The following is a 19,313-nucleotide window of genomic DNA, read 5'->3' as shown; positions in this document are numbered from 1 at the left end:
ACAACGTTTTAGAGATGATTCCTGACACCAAGATAAGACAAAAAGTATAGACCAATCTGAGTGCACAAATGCTTCGTTTCGGAGTTATAAGCTGCTAAAAACATGAAAAATTGAACTTTAAAGGTTCATAGCTCCAAAACTATGGGACCTGCTGCAATCGGCCAAGGCTTCACTTCTGTGCACTATCTAAAAATGCATGTTTCAGAATCCTAAGGTAGTCACGTAGCAATTTTTATAGAGGGAGTTTGGCTACGGGCGTATAACTTGTAGTAATCACCAACTACCTCTATTAAAAGTATTGCGGGAGTACCGCAGGATTCTGAAACTTGGATATTTGGATTTTGCACATTATAAGGGGAGTTTGGGAGGTCGGAACATATTTTCCCATTAATTTTAGTATGTTTCTGTTTCGAGAAACCATCTATAAGGTATGTTCCCGTTCGGAGCGACAGATATAAGGGTAAGCGGAATCGATACTTGTTTATTCCAGTTCGCGAAGACCAACTAATAATACTGTCGGGATCCGAACCTTGGGTCTCTTTAAAATCTTCTTTATAACATCATTCAATTGCGCAAGTTAATAAATTAGAGTAAGAAACTGGTAACAAAGCAAATAACTTCACCCCCACCCCCACCCACGGTCCTAGGATTCGGGCGTTATACCAAACTAAAGGCATTAGCCGTATACCCACCGTCGCTGTTGCGTCAACTCCAAAATATACTGGTCAATACCTTAAAAGAATACAAGGTGGGACAGCCATGCGTGATTAACGCCAGACGAGTAGTGGGAGACGAAAGTAAACGTTTGCAGCTCACTGCTTAAAAAATACCTTACCTTGTGACATACTACTTTAGACTGCATGCGTTTTTAAAACTTTAACATCCTAGATTCACTATGAAAGGAAATGTAAAATTACACTCTTTAATCTTATTAGATTTTCCTTTCTACGAATTTTAAAAAGAAAAGAAATATTTCGTAAGACATTTATATTTTGATTTATCATCACTGACACTGAAATATTTACATGTAAACACCAACACAGAACACTTTTGATTTATCATCATAATTTTCTTTTTCTTTTCGATGGCCCAATTATTTACGAGACGATACCGTTAACGCGCACGATATTCGCGAATGGTGGATACAATGCTAAAAATTCACTAGTGCACTGTTGAATAAAGATGAGTTTGTGCGTCGTCTTCAATTCTGGGGTACATTAGATCTCTTCCATGAGTTTCTTCATTCAAAAATGTCAGCTACGAGTATGAGATGAAAATGTATCGTTTATATAACAAAATCACAAATCACAAGTTTTCGTAGTAGGACTATTGAAAAATGTTTCGTTACAATCACAAGACTTATAAAATATCTCTGAACGTTTTCACATTTTATGTTTGCTAATGCGGTTTGCATATATGAGAGCTTAGTTTCTGTCCATCTTAGTTTTAGAAGTTTTAAGATCGCTCTTATTTTGAGAGCGTCTGTTGAATATGTCCAAGTTGCTTAGCAGATGTCGACGCTCTCTCGCTTCTTCGCGCGTCACATCGTTGCCAGTCAGACAGCGTAGGAATACACTAGCAAACTAAAATATAGTTCGTAGAAAACATTAAGTTTTTGCTTCTTTATTTCACCAATGATGTAGAATGAATAACCCATAGGTTAATTGAAATCACTATAAAAGCACTGATAATTTCAATAAATCATGAAATTAATGATTACAGCCAAATTTTACATTGTCACGTAAAATCTGTCATCGGATGAGTTTTGCTGCTTGGGCGTTCAGCACAAGGGTAGCAAAAATTCTTTACCTTGTTTGGACTGACGGGAGAAGCAGGGCTGTCTGGAAAAGTGAGGCACCTTTTGGGTGACAAATTCCTGAGCATTGTTCTCCTCCAAATGTTAGCTGGTTGCGGAAGAATCGGAGTTGAGGAAATACGAGGGTTGATTTAAAAGTTCATGCCAATCCATATCGTTATAACATATTAGTTATTAAGTGAAGTCTTGACCCGACTACCCACACTATTAGAGCTATAGGCCTTTAAAGTTAAATTTTTCATGTTTTCGGCAGCCTATAGCTCCGAAAGGAAGCATTTGTGCACCCAAGTTGGTCTATACTTTTTGTCTTATCTTTGTGTCTGGAATCACCTCCCAAACGTTGTCGCTGTTGTTTTGAAACACCCTGTATAAAACTACAAATTCATTTTGGCTCTTCACGTATCATTATTGAAAATATTTCCTTCTCGGGAGAACTTATAGCAGATTACTAGGAATGACGAACGCATTCATGTTGGAAAGCAATCCTCAAGTCTTTCCGTATTAAAATTAATATAATTTAGCAGGATATTAAGAAAATAAAAACGAATATTAGGATTAAGAAGTTGCAGATGAACGCATATAGGTTTATATATATATATTTATGTATATGTTAATAATAATAATAATAATAATAATAATAATAATAATAATAATAATAATAATAATAATAATAATAATAATAATAATAATAATAATAATAATAATAATAATAATCGATGTTATTCTCTCAATAAATCCAGCATCGAAACGAATCTCGTAAAAGGTAACCGTTTAAACATAACAGAAAGAACCACATTGCTGTGGTTCTATGTTTCATCCTTCTCAAGTGTTTTCAATTTTGAATAATTGCTTAACGGTGTACTTAACAATTACATAGACAGATTCCAATACCGTGGACCATTTCTTTACCCAATCACAAGGGAAATGAGGACTTCAAGATGAATAAAATGCTTCATTTTAAGCAGCCGAAGTTATAAGCAGAACTGCTTAATCAGAATTCGAAACTTTTTCCACGCCAATATTGAAGTAACCGATTTCAGTGCTAGTCTATTCAGCTCGAGTAATAAGAAAGAATTTTTTTTGTTTTTAAAGACATTTACAACAGTAGCACGAAACGTAATGCGTATATTTCCGTCTGGAAGTGGTCAGTATTCAGGAGAACAACTAGAACTCTCAAAGAACAAATGTAATTAATTACTGCCAGTACAGACTCAATTCATAGAATATTGCACTCCAATTACGAACTTCAGACATGCACAGTTTGATGTTCATCGTCATAAAGAAAGGGAATTGAGCTCAGTACTTCCTTTCAAAACTTTGTACAAATCCTAAGCCCATAAGAAGACGAGATCTCTTTTCACGAGGGTACAGTAAGAAAGAAAATGTAGGTAGTGTACTTAAAAAGATAGAATACATGCGTAATTCCTGTAGTTTTTGGACTTAACTTACAGCAGACGTATAACTGAAAACGCATGTTTTATAACACTTTCTGTATAAGTGTTCCATCTATACGTACTTTCCGTATAAAACAATGTAGGCGGTCAGGATCTCACATACAAATGGACGTATATAACATATAGCTGACGTAAGTAACATAAGTATATGCATGCGATATACGGAAAATTTTAGATGTTAGACATCCTGCAACGGCATGATGTAACATCTAAGGGCAGTGCCTATGTAACATACGGATAGCGTATGCTTCGTAGTGATTTCTAAAGTAAGCAAGAGGATACCGTATATTTGTACAATATACCGCTGTCCGGAGAACGGATTTTTCTCTGTGTAAAAGCCGATATATTCCAAGCAGCGATGGAAATACGCTAGTTGTCTTCCGGGGCTTGAACTAGCCTTAGCACCTCTCTGACCAAGCAAACCAAACTGCTCCCCCAAATATTTCCCCAATTTTGCGCCCTACCAATCTTGCGCCCGGGGCACAAGCCTCGTTTGCCCCTTCACCCCTAGTTACATCACTGATTCCAAGTGACTCCTACGCTTGTTACGTACAGTTATAAAACTTACAATACCATATATATTATTCATTTTGCAAAAACGCTATAGAATCATAAATATCCCAAGTTTGGGGATCTTTACATCAGTAATTAATAACGCAAGAGGCACGGACGTGTAATAAACACCGGAAGTACCTTAGTGTCAAATATTATGACCATGATATGATGCATTTATATCAAGTACGAACAACGTTACAAGGGATTAATATTATACTTTCTTCAAAAGGTTTTATTTCGAAAAACGTGTGTAGATAAGCATCATATTCAATCACATATAAATGGTTTCCAATAAACGTAAAGATCGTAATGGCGTTACGTCAATTTCATATTCCAACCCGGATATGAAAAACATGGATAGAAACAAATATTTGGATTAAGAGAGACAGATGCACTCATATATGCATTATGTATTCAGTGCAATTCTGTTCGTATTTATTTATTTATTTATTTATTTATTCAGTGCAATTCTGTTAATAAATCCAGCGTAGAAACGAATCTCGTAAAATAACAATCGTACCGTATAAATTCATGACAGGAAGAATCACGTATTGTAGGAAATCATTTTTTTAAGAAACGTTGCTTTCGCCTGTTTCTATAGCGTTAAAGCAATAGCTTGTGGTAGTTGTAAATTACAAGTTCTCACAGTTGCGTAATTTTAAGTTGCGTTACAAACTTTACCAATTTTCCTCATACCTCTGGAACAAGTTGAGATACCAAATTGCTGTAAACTGCATTATGATGTTTTCGCTTGTTGGAAATCTTCTGTGTAATTTAAGTGATATATTTACCAGAGTTATCCAAATAAATAAATAAATAAATAAAATAAACTCTCTGAAGAAAGATTTCGATTCCTTGTAACTTTGCTCTTACTTGTTAGAAACATGCCATATCATGATCATATACGTACTAAAATGTGCATTGAAACGTCTGTGTTTCTTGTATTATTACTGTTGTAGATGCCTCCAAATTTGGCATGTTTAACGATGTTTGTGATACTGTAATGTCGAATAATAAATGTGGTGCTGTAAGTTTTCACTTAGCATATAAATTTGAAATATAAAGACGACGCACAGTGGGGCGGAAACGCAAAAAGCTGACCAAAAGCAAAAAAACGAAAGTTAGTAATATAGGAATTTTTTATGTAGTTGGCTAGAGTGATGTTAGAAGGGCCCAAATCCATAAATAGAATAGGATTTTTACTTTATTCCGACTACCTGAGCCACTCTTAAGTGGACCCTTAAATGCGTAGAGAACAATAGAAGAATTGTGACGCGTCCGTTGAAACGGTTGTAACTTTCGAACGCGTTCATAGTTTTTAAATCGGTAAAGTTTTCCTATATCGTACTGGTAAATAGAATAAGTGTATGAAGTGAAAAATTAATAATAATTATGTAATAATTTAAAATTTGAATCGCAAGTCAGGCAAAATTTTCACATTGTTTATATATTTTATTAATTTAAAGCGTTGAAAACATTATGTGCACCCTCGTGCACCACGTTCATATTTTGTAGAATGGTAGTCTGAATAGTAATTAATGCTATCGACAAAAACGTAGCTGCCTAAACGTGCCAATTACGAAGCTGTTGATGTTAATTATTGTTCATTTAATGTTACAGTGACAAGCCGTTGCAGTTATGATAACCGAATCAAATACCAATAATTTGTATCATTTAAGTAATAATACATTTTTAATAAATAAGAACGTAAGTAACAAGTAATTGTTCATCAAAATATGTGAAAAAAGTGAATGTTGTTAAAGATACATTGTGAAAATTACGAAGTAGGTTGACATTCTTTTTATTCCGCCATTTTGGATCCGCCATTTTGTTTTTCTTTCAACTTTAGTTGCAGAATCGTAATCAGCAACCTCAATAACCCATTTATCGCCATTTTTAAGAACATTTCTACGACTTTTTCGACTTTTGCAAATTTTATTCCGCCATTTTGTTTTTTTCAACTTTAGTTGCAGAATCGTAATCAGCAACCTCAATAGCCCCTTAATACTAAATTTAATTCAATTTGAATATAGTTATCAAATTTTGGCCAGCTTTTTGCGTTTTCGCCCCACTGTGCGACTTAGTGACATAAAAAAAATATAGTTTTATGTTGGGTTAGCAACATTGTAAATTGAGTTTTATTGTTAGGTGTTTCCTTGTTGATATTTGCAAGTTACAAAATTTCATTGATTTTTTATCAATTAGTTTAAAAGTTACAAGAGTTTCATATATACACGAAATTACGTAAGTCCTAAAACGATATGAGTTTGGGTGCTTGAAACTTCTACTGTTCATAAAATTGTGTCTGATACTGATTTACCCAAGTTTATATTTGAGCACCATTCGATTATATGGCATCAATAATAACTAGGTAATAATAATAATAATAATAATAATAATAATAATAATAATAATAATAATAATAATAATAATAATAATAATAATAATACATATTAATGAAATACAGTAATTGAAATAAAGAATTATTCTTGATGTGCAATTCTTTAAGTATATAACTTGTAACCCTTGAATGCACCGTGTAGCTGATTAATACATACCTAGTTATTACATATAAATCTCACAATAGTTATTTCATTTCGAAAGTGCATTTTGTCGCAGCTTGTGTACATTCCGTTTTTGCAAGTGCTACAAGAAAACATCCCTAAAATGCAACATAATTCTGATGTGTTGAATTTTAATGTGTTATGTCCACAAGTAATAAAACTATACAACAGAGAGTAGAGATATAGATGTCTAATATGTATGAATGAGTAAAAGAAGTTTTTGACATTTAATATTACTAAAACTAAATACAAACGCTAACCACAAAGTAAATATTGTGACACGAGTTCGACGTGTAAATTTCGTTATGTAGCTAATAGCTACAAACAGTTAATGAAAAATTATTAACCTAAGTTTTGGTCCTAGGGTTTCAAAATTGTTTTCCTATAATTTACATTAAACTCTAGTGATATTAAAAAACTAAAAATCATGCATTTAATGGTTAATATCTAGTGTACAATATTATATAATCTAATGTACTACAGAGGTTGTTCAGCCTACGTTTGGCCGATTTCGTTCCTTCCCCCTCCCGGGCAGAATGGACTCACCGACCTGGCTCGTTGCGTCCTGCTGGAAAAAGTCATGAAAGCTCGCGGCCATCTTCTCACGGATGCCCAGAAAAAGGAACGAAAGTGTAACGCCCGGAAGCTGTACGAACGGCATCTGGCAAAACAAAGGTGGATGTACGTCGTAACGCTCGATGAAGCATGGATTTACCTTTCCGACTGCGGCAAACCGAGAGCCATCTTGTACCGAGAGAAAGAAGCCAAGAACTTCAGAAGGTGAGTCCGTGTCTGTAAAGAATCCTTCCCAAAAAGGCTCATGGTCGTTACTGGCTACTGTTACCGAGGTAAACTGAAGATTCGTAGGGTGACGAAGAACTGCAAAATAAATTCGCAGTATTTTCAGGAGCAGATCATGCGACCGAACTACGAGCATGAGATTCCAACAATGTACGGAAATGACGCCAATCTGGTGCGCATTCACATGGACAAGGCCTCATCACATACCTCACGATCGTCCCTCGCATTCTACAGGGAGATGGAGGAGGCAAGCGGTATACAGATGATACCTTTCAATGAGGTACCTGTTAAATCTCCAGATGCAAGTCCTATTGACTATACTGGATTTGGATTGCTGAAGCGGGCTTTGGGAAAACGACGTGTGACAACTGTGGAAGGACTTTGGAAAGCTGTGCAAAGGGAATGGGACAAGATTCAGAGAAGCCTATAACAGTGGAAATTATGCTGTCGAGCTATTGTTAGGGACCAAGGAAAACACATCAAGCACTTACAGACCTGACGCCATGGATTCTTCTAAATGTTTAGGTAAGTCGAAATTGGCCAAATGTAGACTGAACAACCTCTGTACATGAGTAAAATTTTAATATTTTGTTTCTCTGAGTTTCTAGTTTATTTCATTATGTTTATTTACAGATACCAGCAGAAGGAAGCGTTGACGAGATATTTGAAGTTGTTCAAGAGCATTTAGCCGAGTTAGGATTTTAATAAACCGGGTATAAATTAGACCTCAATTATGTAGCAATGCATAGTGTCTGTAGTATAATACATATATTCCACTGCCGTTCCAAAGAAATATTAAGTCCTTGTTCTTGTTATTTATTTTTATTTATCCTCTCTTTATGATTCACAATCTTGTTCTCTTTTTCACTTCTTTCGTTCCTTTAGCTTTCTTTGTTTACAGAATAAAGCCAAGAAACAAAAACGTACAAAACTACAACATTCATTGTATATAATTTTGCATTATGTATAACTTATGTACAGAATGTTACAATAAAAAGCTTTGTTAATATGTTTTAAATTGTGTTTTATCCTAAACTAGTAGAAGCTCCCGTTCTTTACATGAAGTGAATAAGATTTAATGGATATTATATATTTATACCCTCACATATGTGGAGTGTATGCCCAGGGGCGAATTAAGGCTTCTGGGGTCCTGGAACTGACTATTGCAATGGAGCCCTACGTTAGGAATAATTCCAGCCCATAAATTTTCTTTGCTGCTTTCCACAGCTTCATAGGCTTATCGAAACACCGAGAACTATGCTGTAATATTTTAATGTTCTCCAAGTTTACAATAATTAGTTTAATTAAATTCATTATTAACAATTAAATGCTCATATACTGCGGTGTAACACAAATTCCAAATACAAACTAAATGGTCAACAGTCCCTGCAAAAATACTAATAGAGTAAAAGAAAAATCATATACAAAGAGGTAAAGCTGTACAAGGCTACGTTTTTTGAATAGTGTTCTTCCTACACTTTTACTCTGCAAGGGTTCTATTATGTCATTAAACGGCACTGAAATGACAGAGATATTTCAAAGGAATTGTCACCACAAACTAATAATTTGGTTTGTAATAGAGGCCCAAAATGGCTCACTCCCTCACAAAATAAGTATCGTAAAGACGCTGGTGGAAGAAGACAACTCTAGCGATACCGCGAGCGCAGCGAGCGGGGAAAAAAATACCGTGGGTCTGAGGCCTATAATATAATAAGTTGATTGCTGTATTTTGGTATTGTAAGAGAGGGATTTTTTGAGGCCTCCTATTGCTGGGAGCCCCAGAGCCTGGGCTCCATTGGCTCCGCCCTTAATCCGCTCCTGTGTATGACATCGATCCATCCCTAACCCTTTCTCTCTATGCCAAATATCAAGAAACGGAAACACGTGTCTAATTATTTCGAGACATGAACCTACAGCTTAACGTGGAATAAGTACCACATAAGCTCCCGGCGGCAATTGAACCTAGGTTTCTCCACACCACATGGACAGTTGAATTCAAAAATGGCATCTACCTCAAGTAATGTTATGGAATTAATATAGGGTTATTCAAAAAGCGCGCCGGTTTTGTTACATCAAATTATGAGCTTTATTTTTTCAAACATTCAAACAAAATTCATAAACATGTTCATCACACATTCCGATTTCAGGTATGGTGAATGACGTCTGGCAAGTGACTTCTTAATTGTAAACGGTTTAATTGTTATACTTTGGACATCCTATTAAAGGAAGGGGAAAAGGTTTACCAATTTATGGATGTATGATTGGCATTATAAAAGTATTTGATATCTCACGCGTAATTGTCGATATTTCAGGAAAAAAGTTCTTTAAGAATAATTACATTGATGTCATAAGAAACATTTTTATTACCAAAAAATTATTGTTTGTCCGGAGACTGATGTGCAATTAGCAATAAATAAAGACGTTAGAAAAGGAGATTTTTAAAGTCCCCTTTCCTTTAATTTAGTTTTAGACATGGTACGAAAGAAATGTTCAGCCTGAAAATAGGATACAAATATAAAGAGCATGTCGTACCACCGTTTGGATATGATGATGATATAGTGCTTGTTGTCAATAGTGCAGAAAATCTACAAAAGTTAGAGAATATACTTAATCATAAAGTTGGTAAACCAGATATGAAAGTATTATGTACCCAAATGTGATCTTTGGTTTATAACTATAAAAACTCATGGATAGGGAAATACTTTACAATCAAAATGGATAAAAGAGTTTAAAAGGGTGGAAATTGATGAACCATTTAATTAGAGTATAGATACATTTTTGCTAATGGGATTCAAAAGTAATATTATTTAGCAGACCTAATCATGATTTTGGGGAAAATATCTAAACTTCTATTAAAAGCACAGCAAAAATTATACTGGTACAAACTTACTTAATATCTAAATATTTTTACATATCGATAGCTAGTTTTGTTACTCCGAGGTTTTTAAGGATTTATTAATGACTTGTTAAGGAATTATGTGAATTATGGAATTAAGTTGCATTTGCACCCATCAACAGTTCAGGAACTGTTGTATTCCAGAAAAAGACAATGGTTCTACTATCCATAATATTATATTATTGGTCTAGCTACAATTAATGTTCAGCTTAACAGGAATCGGATTAATTCTTGAAATACTTAATTATAGATCACTGAATTTACAGATTAGAAGATAAATTGGTTAATCTATTAGAAATTCCAAGACCTTGTAACCTGATAGCACTTCAAATGCATAAATTAAAATTGAAAGAAAGAGCTTTTGAGAATTGGTCTAATAAGGTTAGCCAAGGTAAACGTATAAGCTACTTTAAAAATAATCCGATCTATAATGAATTCTTATTTAAAGATAAAATTCTTGTTGATAATACGTAGATTTGTAGATATCCTAAAATTAAGATCTAATATTTATGACATTCGGATCGCTTTTGCTAGAGCAAACCCTACAATAAATAAGGAGTGTAGATTCTGCAAAGAGCCACATGGAACTACCCACCCAACACAAGTACATACTGATCATGTGTAAAGAATGTTCCTCGAGGTACATTGGAATGTACATGATAGGTACGTGAATAGAGCAATCATGTGAAATACACATGTAAGGAATAAGGTTACTTCCGCCCAAAAGTACGTGCATGACACATACCGAGGAATGTATCTATTATGTGTATATCACGTACCGTGTATGTACTTGACACATTTACTTGGCATTGGCATGTGCCAGGAATGTACTAGGCATGTCAGTAATGTTCCTTAGGGCAGTGCTATGCAACTGGGGGTGCGAGTACTTAAATACTAAAACCTTAACGCTTCATTTTTACGTTGGAATTAGAAGCTTGTACTTTTAAAAAAAGCCAAGCAACTAATTCTGAAAATATATGCCCTCCTCCGGCATCTGTGTGGCAATTTAACTATCTATTAAAATACTACAGTAACATTTACGAGTGATCGAGCTCTAACCTATAATCTTAGCATTCAAACCTTTGATTTACGGTTATTTGTGATTTCACGTTTATAACAAAGACAAATATTTTTAAAAGAGTGTAGTTTAAATAAATTACTGAAATAAATATTTTTCACAAAGTTTATCCTTTTAAATTATTGTTCAAAGGCCTTTGCCTTTAGTAAGCCTTCTCCGAAATACATGCAAATGAATTGTGCTGCCATCTTTGGAGCTCTTTTAAAATACACATATGTTTCTCTACAATGAGATCTCAGAAACTACAGGCTCTAGAAAGATGACGTTTTCACTGATCGATTGCAAATTTCATGTAGATTGTCCAGTTCTAATTGAATATTTAAAAAACATGGGCACTATTTCTTTAGTACATTTTTACGGGTACATTGGAAGTGTTGAACTTTCAAAAAAATAAAATAAAACATCACATCCTAATCATTACACATTCCAACACCACACTGTTGTATATAGCGGTTGTATATGTCTCCGGCATTTGTTTCATAGCCAAATAATAATGGAAAAGGAAGGATAACCATTTCCTGAAGGATGTCTATATTATCAGGCTGAATTTCTTTAAGGAGTTAGTTTATACTTAAACTTACGTCTTCCCGAAAATTTTATTTAACGTCTAGTTTTAATGTACAGGTTTTGAACTAATTCTCTGCTGTGTAACGTCACAATATAACCATCAATGCTAATTTTATGAGGACAATTCTGCCAGTGGGGTTTAGAATGTTACAACCTAGAGAACGCATCAAACGTCAGAAAATTGCAAAATGACACACACAATATATTACAATGTGGCTAAACTCAGAAAGTGGCTATAGAAGTGAAAAGCATATGGCTAAAAAGCCACTATTGGCTCTTTGGAAATTATGTGACTAACGACGTTCTCAAAATGGCCAGATCTCGTCACAAAGTGGCTAAATTGGCAACCCTAGTCGCAATACGAAGCAACTTACGCACAACCATGCCATGGTACATGGGGTATGTGCCATTCACATTCCTCACATTCCAGTGAAGCATGTAAAAGTACCTTTCAAGTGTCAGAAATTCCTCGAAAGGCACGTATCTAGCGACACGTGCTATGCATATGAAATGTACATTTTTCAAGTACCAGGTACGTAAACGGTACATATGGAACTTAAATGGCACGTTCCTAGAATGTACCTGGTTGGGTGGGTATAGCTCATGTGGCTGGCAAATATTTTGATCATGCTCAACACTGAATAGCTCGCCATGACGCCATGTTCAAATCAATACCAAAACATTGTGACTATATCGGATATAAAACAGGAGTAGAATTAGAATTTCAGATTGAGCAAACTAAATTAAAATCGGATATTGTTGCTGAAAACTTGAACACTATTTCTGTTATCGATGTCACAGAATGTTTTGAGGAGAATGAAAGGGAAGATAATTCCATTTTTAAAAGCAAGTAAATAAGAAGTTTTAAGATATATTTTTAGTGACAGAAAAAAGTGTGATATTTTACTAGTAATTATAGGTTCTGTTACAAAATCTACATACTCCATTTTTAAGAAGTTGTCTGTACCAAAGTTTTTATTATTAAAAGGATTTCATTTATGGTTTTAAAATCATCAATTGAAATTTTAAATGCACATTTATTTATTTACGAAAACAGATCTATGCCCATTTTACATGAAACAAGACAATAAAGTGTATAAGAAACAGCGAAAACAACAAATACATATATAAGATATGTACCACATTTACAGAGACTAGTAATTTTTTTCTAAAATGATTTTCAGAGCAAAAAATATCAACATCGGACGATAAACTACCTAAAGAATATCGTCGGGTTTCTGGAGAAGATTCATTACTGACGTTAACTGTGTGTAAGATTAAAAGAGGACCGTTCTGTCATAAAAAAAAAGACAATGATAGATCCTTTTTGTTGCAAAAGAGTCCAGTTTGGTAATAAACCATGATCGCATTTTGCAAGACAATATTTCCTTTGTATCGCATTTCTATGATTTTACGTAGAAAACTACGATGCAATACACTGTTACCTTAAGTTGAGTAAAATAATTCAAAATTTTGCTTTAATAGGAGGAAATTCTAAAATATTTATGCTTCAAAATAGCAAGGAAAAAATAGAAAAGTAAATTTGAGGTGACACGGTGTGAGTTTCAGCTTTCAAAATAGTAATTCCATGATAGCCTGCTGGTTAGTGGTTGATCACTTCAACAATGATGCTCTATTTTTCTATAGGATTTACAATTGAAGAGCTTAATTCCAAAGCGGCCTAAGTCAGAAAAGTAAGTTTTTCAGGAGACCATTTCTGTGTTTGTTTCCATCATTCTATTTCTGTGACAGAAAAGTAATCTACATGAAAGAAAATGGCAATTGCCTACTTTTCGTAAGATAGCGTTGAAATTATCATCTATAGCGAGAGTTTTATAAGTGTTTTTAGGCATAAGTCAGAAATTAGCTTCGGAGAATACTGTTGACTTAGGACACCTTGGAAAAGAATGCTGTTTTCTTTTGCCTACAATTAATTTGATTTATGAAGTTTTGGCATGAAACCATGTTCAGTATACGGAGATATTGAAAGGGAACTTAATAGAACCAATATCTCAAAATTGACAAAAAATGACAGACTCTATTGGAATCCACCCCTTCATATTAAAATTTAACATCATAATTAATTCAGAATCTCATTGGGAATAAAACTAAAGGCTTCTTACCCGAAAAGCGTAATACTTCCTATTTCGATTCCCAGCCATATGAGTTAGCGATGCACAATACTGTATTCGTGAGTTTCACGATTTTCACCGCCTTCTCCCACATTCTCGTTCGACCAATTCTTCCATAATTGTTCACATTCATTTTCCTCAGTCTCATTTAAACTTTACTGCATGATTTTGGGGGTTTAAACATTTAAAAAAATCTATGTCCTTAAGGAAACTATTTGTGGATAAGAACAATACAAAGAAACCCGCACAATCCTTATGGTTATTGGATCTCGGTGGAATTGCTTGAAACCGTAATATGTTGTAGATATTGTGATCCTGAGAATAAGTTTCAATGGGTACAACTACCAATCACTGACCGTTTGGCCACTATAGGACCACCTTTCTGAAAACAGCAGAACGTAACAGTATTCTGGATTTTGGTGGAATTCCTTGAAGCCATGATGAGTTGTAAACGTTGTGATCCTGAGAAAAAATCTTAATGGGCACAACCACCAATCACTGACCATTTGGCAACTACGGGGCCACTTTTTGAAAACAGCAGATTCTGGTATTTTGGTGGAATTATTTGAAATCCTAAAAAGATTTAGATCTTCTCATTCAAAAGATTTAACATAGATAACATCCTGTGTTCATTTTGCGGGACAAAGCAAAGACCTGGATAACCCTAGACAGGATGACCGGCCCGGGCCGAACCTCCCAAATGCGAACAAATTCTCTACCAACTGACCTACCATTGCTCGGTAGTCACAAATTAACACTTTTTCTCAGGATCACGACATCTAATTTCACCGAGTGGCCAAAGTCAGTGATTGGTTGCTGCGTCTATTGAGACTTTTTCTCAGGATCACAATATCTACAACGTATCACGGTTTCAAGCAAATCCACCGAAATTCAATTTGCGTAAGGATTGTGCGGGGTCCTTTATGACTAGAAGAAACTCAAGTCGTACTTTTACCCACAACTTTTTTTGTTTGACTTGCCAAAGGGTCAGTTAAGTCTATTGTGAACTTGGAAGATTATTTTTAAAAAATAATTCTTTATTTGAACATTGTTTAAGTTCTTTACATCCTTGCAAGTAAAGTGGAAGTAGGCATGCATCTATATAAAAAAATTGTTCATTTCCAAGTGCGGAAAAATCAATCCACGAAGCTTTACTACAAGGAAAGTTTCGACGAATTTTGTTCGTATCTGCTTTTAAGTAAAGATACGCGACAATCCGTATGACGAGATGAAGTTCTTCAGTTAAGTGATGTACTGAAAACTGTAAGTTTAACAAAATACAGAGGTCTTCTTGCGTTGTTGCAATGGGTTTCAAAAGTTTGGACGGTGTATTATAGGAATACAACCAATATACAACATACAGTTGGCATGAGTTCCAATTCGAAAAACTGGTCAAGATTAGATTAGTATTGTCGATAGCGTACTAACATACATATACCCTTGAACGATAGAGTACTACCTTTCACTAAGTTGAACGAAAATTCGATGACCAAGAACTCATGAACTAAAAGGCCTGTACACCAAAATCTATATTATAAAATTGAAAGGGACTATGTTTGTGACTATTAATCTCTTGAACCATTAGACCAATCTCGATGAAATTTGTTACATAGATGAGGTTAGAGGTTAGGAGTGTTCATATCATTTCACTTTGACGGTAGAACTTAGGGGAGGGAAGGAGGGAAGTTATAAAAAATAAATAAAACTTAATAACTCAAACCAAACGACCAATCTTGATCAAATTTTCAAAATAGATCAGGTTCAGGCCTGGGATGTTTTTTTAAATCATTTCACTTTGATGGAGCAACGTAGAGAAGGAGAAGGAGGGAGAGATATACAAAAGTTAATATAAATAAAAATAAAACTGAATAGGTTTGTGACTGAATAACTCGTGAACCACCTGACCGATCTCAATAAAATTTTCAACATAGATTAGGTTCGGAACTGGAAGTTTTTTTTTTTTTTTTATTTTATAATTTCACATTGACAGTAGAACTTAGGGAGGGATATACATTCATGAATACATACATACAACATACAGGGTGTTTCAAAACAACACCGACAACGTTTGGGAGGTGATTCCTGACGCCAAGATAAGGCGAAAAGTATAGACAAACCTGGGTACACTTAAGAACTAGTATGTGCCCTATCCAAATATCCATATTTCAGAATACTATGGTGCTTCCGCAACAATTCTTATAGAGGTAGTTGTTAAGTACTTCAAATTATATGCCCGTAGCCACACCCCTCTATAAAAATTGTTGCGTGAGTACCTTAGTATTTCGAAACATGGATTTTTGATAGGGTACATACTAGTTCCTAAGTGAAGTCTTGGCCGATTGCAGCAGGTCCCATAGTTTTAGAGCTATGGATCTTTAAAGTTCATTTTTTCATGTTTTCGGCAGCCTATAACTCCGAAAGGATGCATTTGTGTACCCAGGTTGGTCTATATTTTTCGTCTTATCTTGATGTCAGGAATCACCTCCCAAACATAGTCGATGTTGTTTTGAAATACGCTGTATATATATATATATATATATATATATATATATATATATATATATATATATATATATATATATATATATATATATATATATATATATATATATATATATATATATATATATATATATATATATATACAGGGTGTTTCACCTAACTTTGCGACCTCAAATATTTCCGAAATGACAAAAAAATTGACAAATCTGGTTAGGCAAAGATGTACTCATGCCAAAGGCTTATAAAATTCTGTAAACAACAAGTGCCCCCAGGGGTCAATCATAGGGCCCCAGGGGCCAACTTAAAAATTTCGAATGGAAACCACCTATTTTTATTACAGATGTTGATTCTACGATCAAAACTAAGTAACTTTTACTTGAAGCACTTTTTCGTTATTCTAATAGATGGCGCTGTAATGGTAAAAAAAATAAAATCATAGTACGTATCCCCTAACTTTGCGACCTCAAATATTTCCGAAATAAAATATGTGACAAATATATTTAGGTAAGAATGTACACATGTCAGGGGCCTATAAAATTCTGTAAGCAACAAGTGGCCCCGGGGGCCTATCATAGGGCCCCACGAGCCAACTTGAAAATTTCAAATAGAAACCCCTATTTTTATTGCAGATTGTGATTCTGTAATCAAAACTAAGCAACATTTACTTGAAGCACTTTCTCGTTATTCTAATAGATGGCGCTGTAATCGCAAAAAAATGAGTAGACCCCTATCATCGTACGTACTTCCCCTACTTTGCGAAATGAAATACTTCTGAAATAACAGAAATGTAACAAATCTATTTAGGTAAGAATCTACACATGTCAGGGGCCAATAAAATTCTGTAAACAGCAAGTGCCCTCATGGGTCCCATCGTCGGGACCCAGGGGCCAACTTGAAAGTTTTAAATGGAAACTCCCTATTTTTGTTGCAGACTCGAATTTGAGATCGAAAATACTCAAATTTTACTTTAAGTACTTTTCGTTACCCGCCTAGATGGCGCTGTAATCACAAGAAATATCATCGTATGCTACCTGGGATTGATAATAAACTAAATGACTCGAGAAATACATGTGCAATCAAAAATCACGAAATATATGACCAATATTTTAAAAATCACGAAATACATGACACCTTTCTTGGTCTGGCAGTGAGCAATTCGATGGTAAAACACAAATACTGCATTCCTGGTGACGTTCAGTTCAATAAGTGCAACTTCATCAACAGCCCTTTGACGAAGATTATCCAAAGTTGTTGGTATTGTTTGATATAGTAAAATGTTCGAAGTGTTAGATAAACCCAGAAAAAAGTGTATAGGGGCGATAAATCAGGGGAACAGAACGAGCGGGCCACCCAATCTCACCTCTTTTGCAAATCCGTTATTTAGGAAATTCCGTGTTAAGAAATTGCAGCATATTTACACCGTTGTGCGGTCTTGTACATCTTGCTGAAACCATCTGTGGGCAAAATTGTCTTCTGCAGTATCTCTCCTTGCTGGAACTATTTGATTTCGAAGCATCTCCTCACACAATTCAGAAGTCAAATTGTTATTAATAAAAAAAGGGCCCAATTATTGTATTTTTAGCACTGCCGTCCAGATATTCAACTTTTCAGGATGTACAGTGTGTTTGAAAGGACCAATGAGATTGCTGTCAAATCGAAACCTGCTATTACGTCTGTTAATGTAACCGGATAGGTGCAACGTGCCTTCATCACAAAACACAATGCTGGAAAGAAACGTAGGATCATCATTGATTTGTTTCATCATATCTTTACAAAATTCTACACGGCGATCAAAGACATCTTCATTCAGTTGTTGTATCACATGAATTTTGTAATGGTAGAACTTTATTTTCTTCAACATTCTTGTCGCGGACATGGACTAATGTCATATTGTTCCGCAGCTTTATGAATGCTAAGTTGAGTATTTTCAACAAATAACTGCAACATCAAGCTGTTTGTCGCCGATTTCGATCGACCAGGAATGTTACAATCCTTTATAGTTACCGTTTTCTCGACGCGTCTTACGATACACTCGACAGTAGGTGTCGAAATGGGATTGTGTGGAACGCGAATTTTTTCGTTAAATATTACTCTTACTTCAGCACATGACCTTTGGTTATTGCCCATCCTCGTATCATCGAAAGCGTTAGAACTTTACTTTGAGAGCGGTTGAAATACAGTAGAAATACAGCTTGAGTGTTGAATTGAGTTCAGTTGATTTTAGTTTAGCGTCCCTTTCAGCAGCGAGGCTATATGAGACGTGGACCTACTGATTAACGTGGAATCCGAACCACATGAAATCCCGCCGGGAATCGAACCCTTGAGTGTTGAGAGCTTCTCTGTAATAATGCCTACTGCTACCAATACCTAATCATGGCTTCTACGTTGCTGGACCGTACTTTACAATCAACCATAAGTATTTACAGAACATGACATAGGGGTGACACATACGTGTCTTCTGGTCAAATGTTACTTGTTCCACTAAATTTATAAGAGCCCATTTGCTCTCTTAGATCTACCGATCAATTTTACATGTTCATATTTACTTCCACTTCTCAAATGGAATTATATGAGTTTCAAATCAAATCGTAATTATGCACATCTACAAAACCATACCAACAAAATAATGATGTCCTTTTAAACTTTAATAGATCCACCGATCAACCTTACGTGTTCATTTTCAATTTTACCTCTCAGGTAAAATCATATCTATATATATAAAAGAGAACGTACAAATCCTTTGTTAGCTCATCACGCTAATACGGCTGAACCAATTTCTTTCATTTTTGGGGGGTTATTAAGATTTGGACCCTAGATGGTTTTTATCATATCACTTTAATTTTCAATTACCAGTGTCTTGAGATAATTGACCATTCAAGTGTCCATAACGTACAAATCCTTTGTTAGCTCATCATAGCTAAATCTAACCGTATTTATATGCAACCCAC

The 19,313-nt window shown here is 34.9% G+C and overlaps 1 protein-coding gene across 1 annotated transcript in view; it reads left to right on the top strand.

Moving 5' to 3' along the window:
* Ak1 (Adenylate kinase 1) overlaps positions 1-19,313 on the top strand; it is a 123,371-nt gene that overhangs the window by 62,487 nt on the left and 41,571 nt on the right. The window contains exon 7 of the mRNA XM_081741919.1: positions 7,834-7,882. Within this exon, the coding sequence (XP_081598045.1) occupies positions 7,834-7,882 (49 nt within the window). The remainder of the gene's footprint in view (positions 1-7,833; positions 7,883-19,313) is intronic.

The sequence above is a fragment of the Thermobia domestica genome, chromosome 2 (genome assembly GCF_964235325.1).
Source record: "Thermobia domestica chromosome 2, izTheDome1.hap1.1, whole genome shotgun sequence".
NCBI lineage: Eukaryota > Metazoa > Arthropoda > Insecta > Zygentoma > Lepismatidae > Thermobia > Thermobia domestica.
Note: the sequence above shows the minus strand (reverse complement) of the source record. Positions and strands in the feature narration are given on the sequence as shown.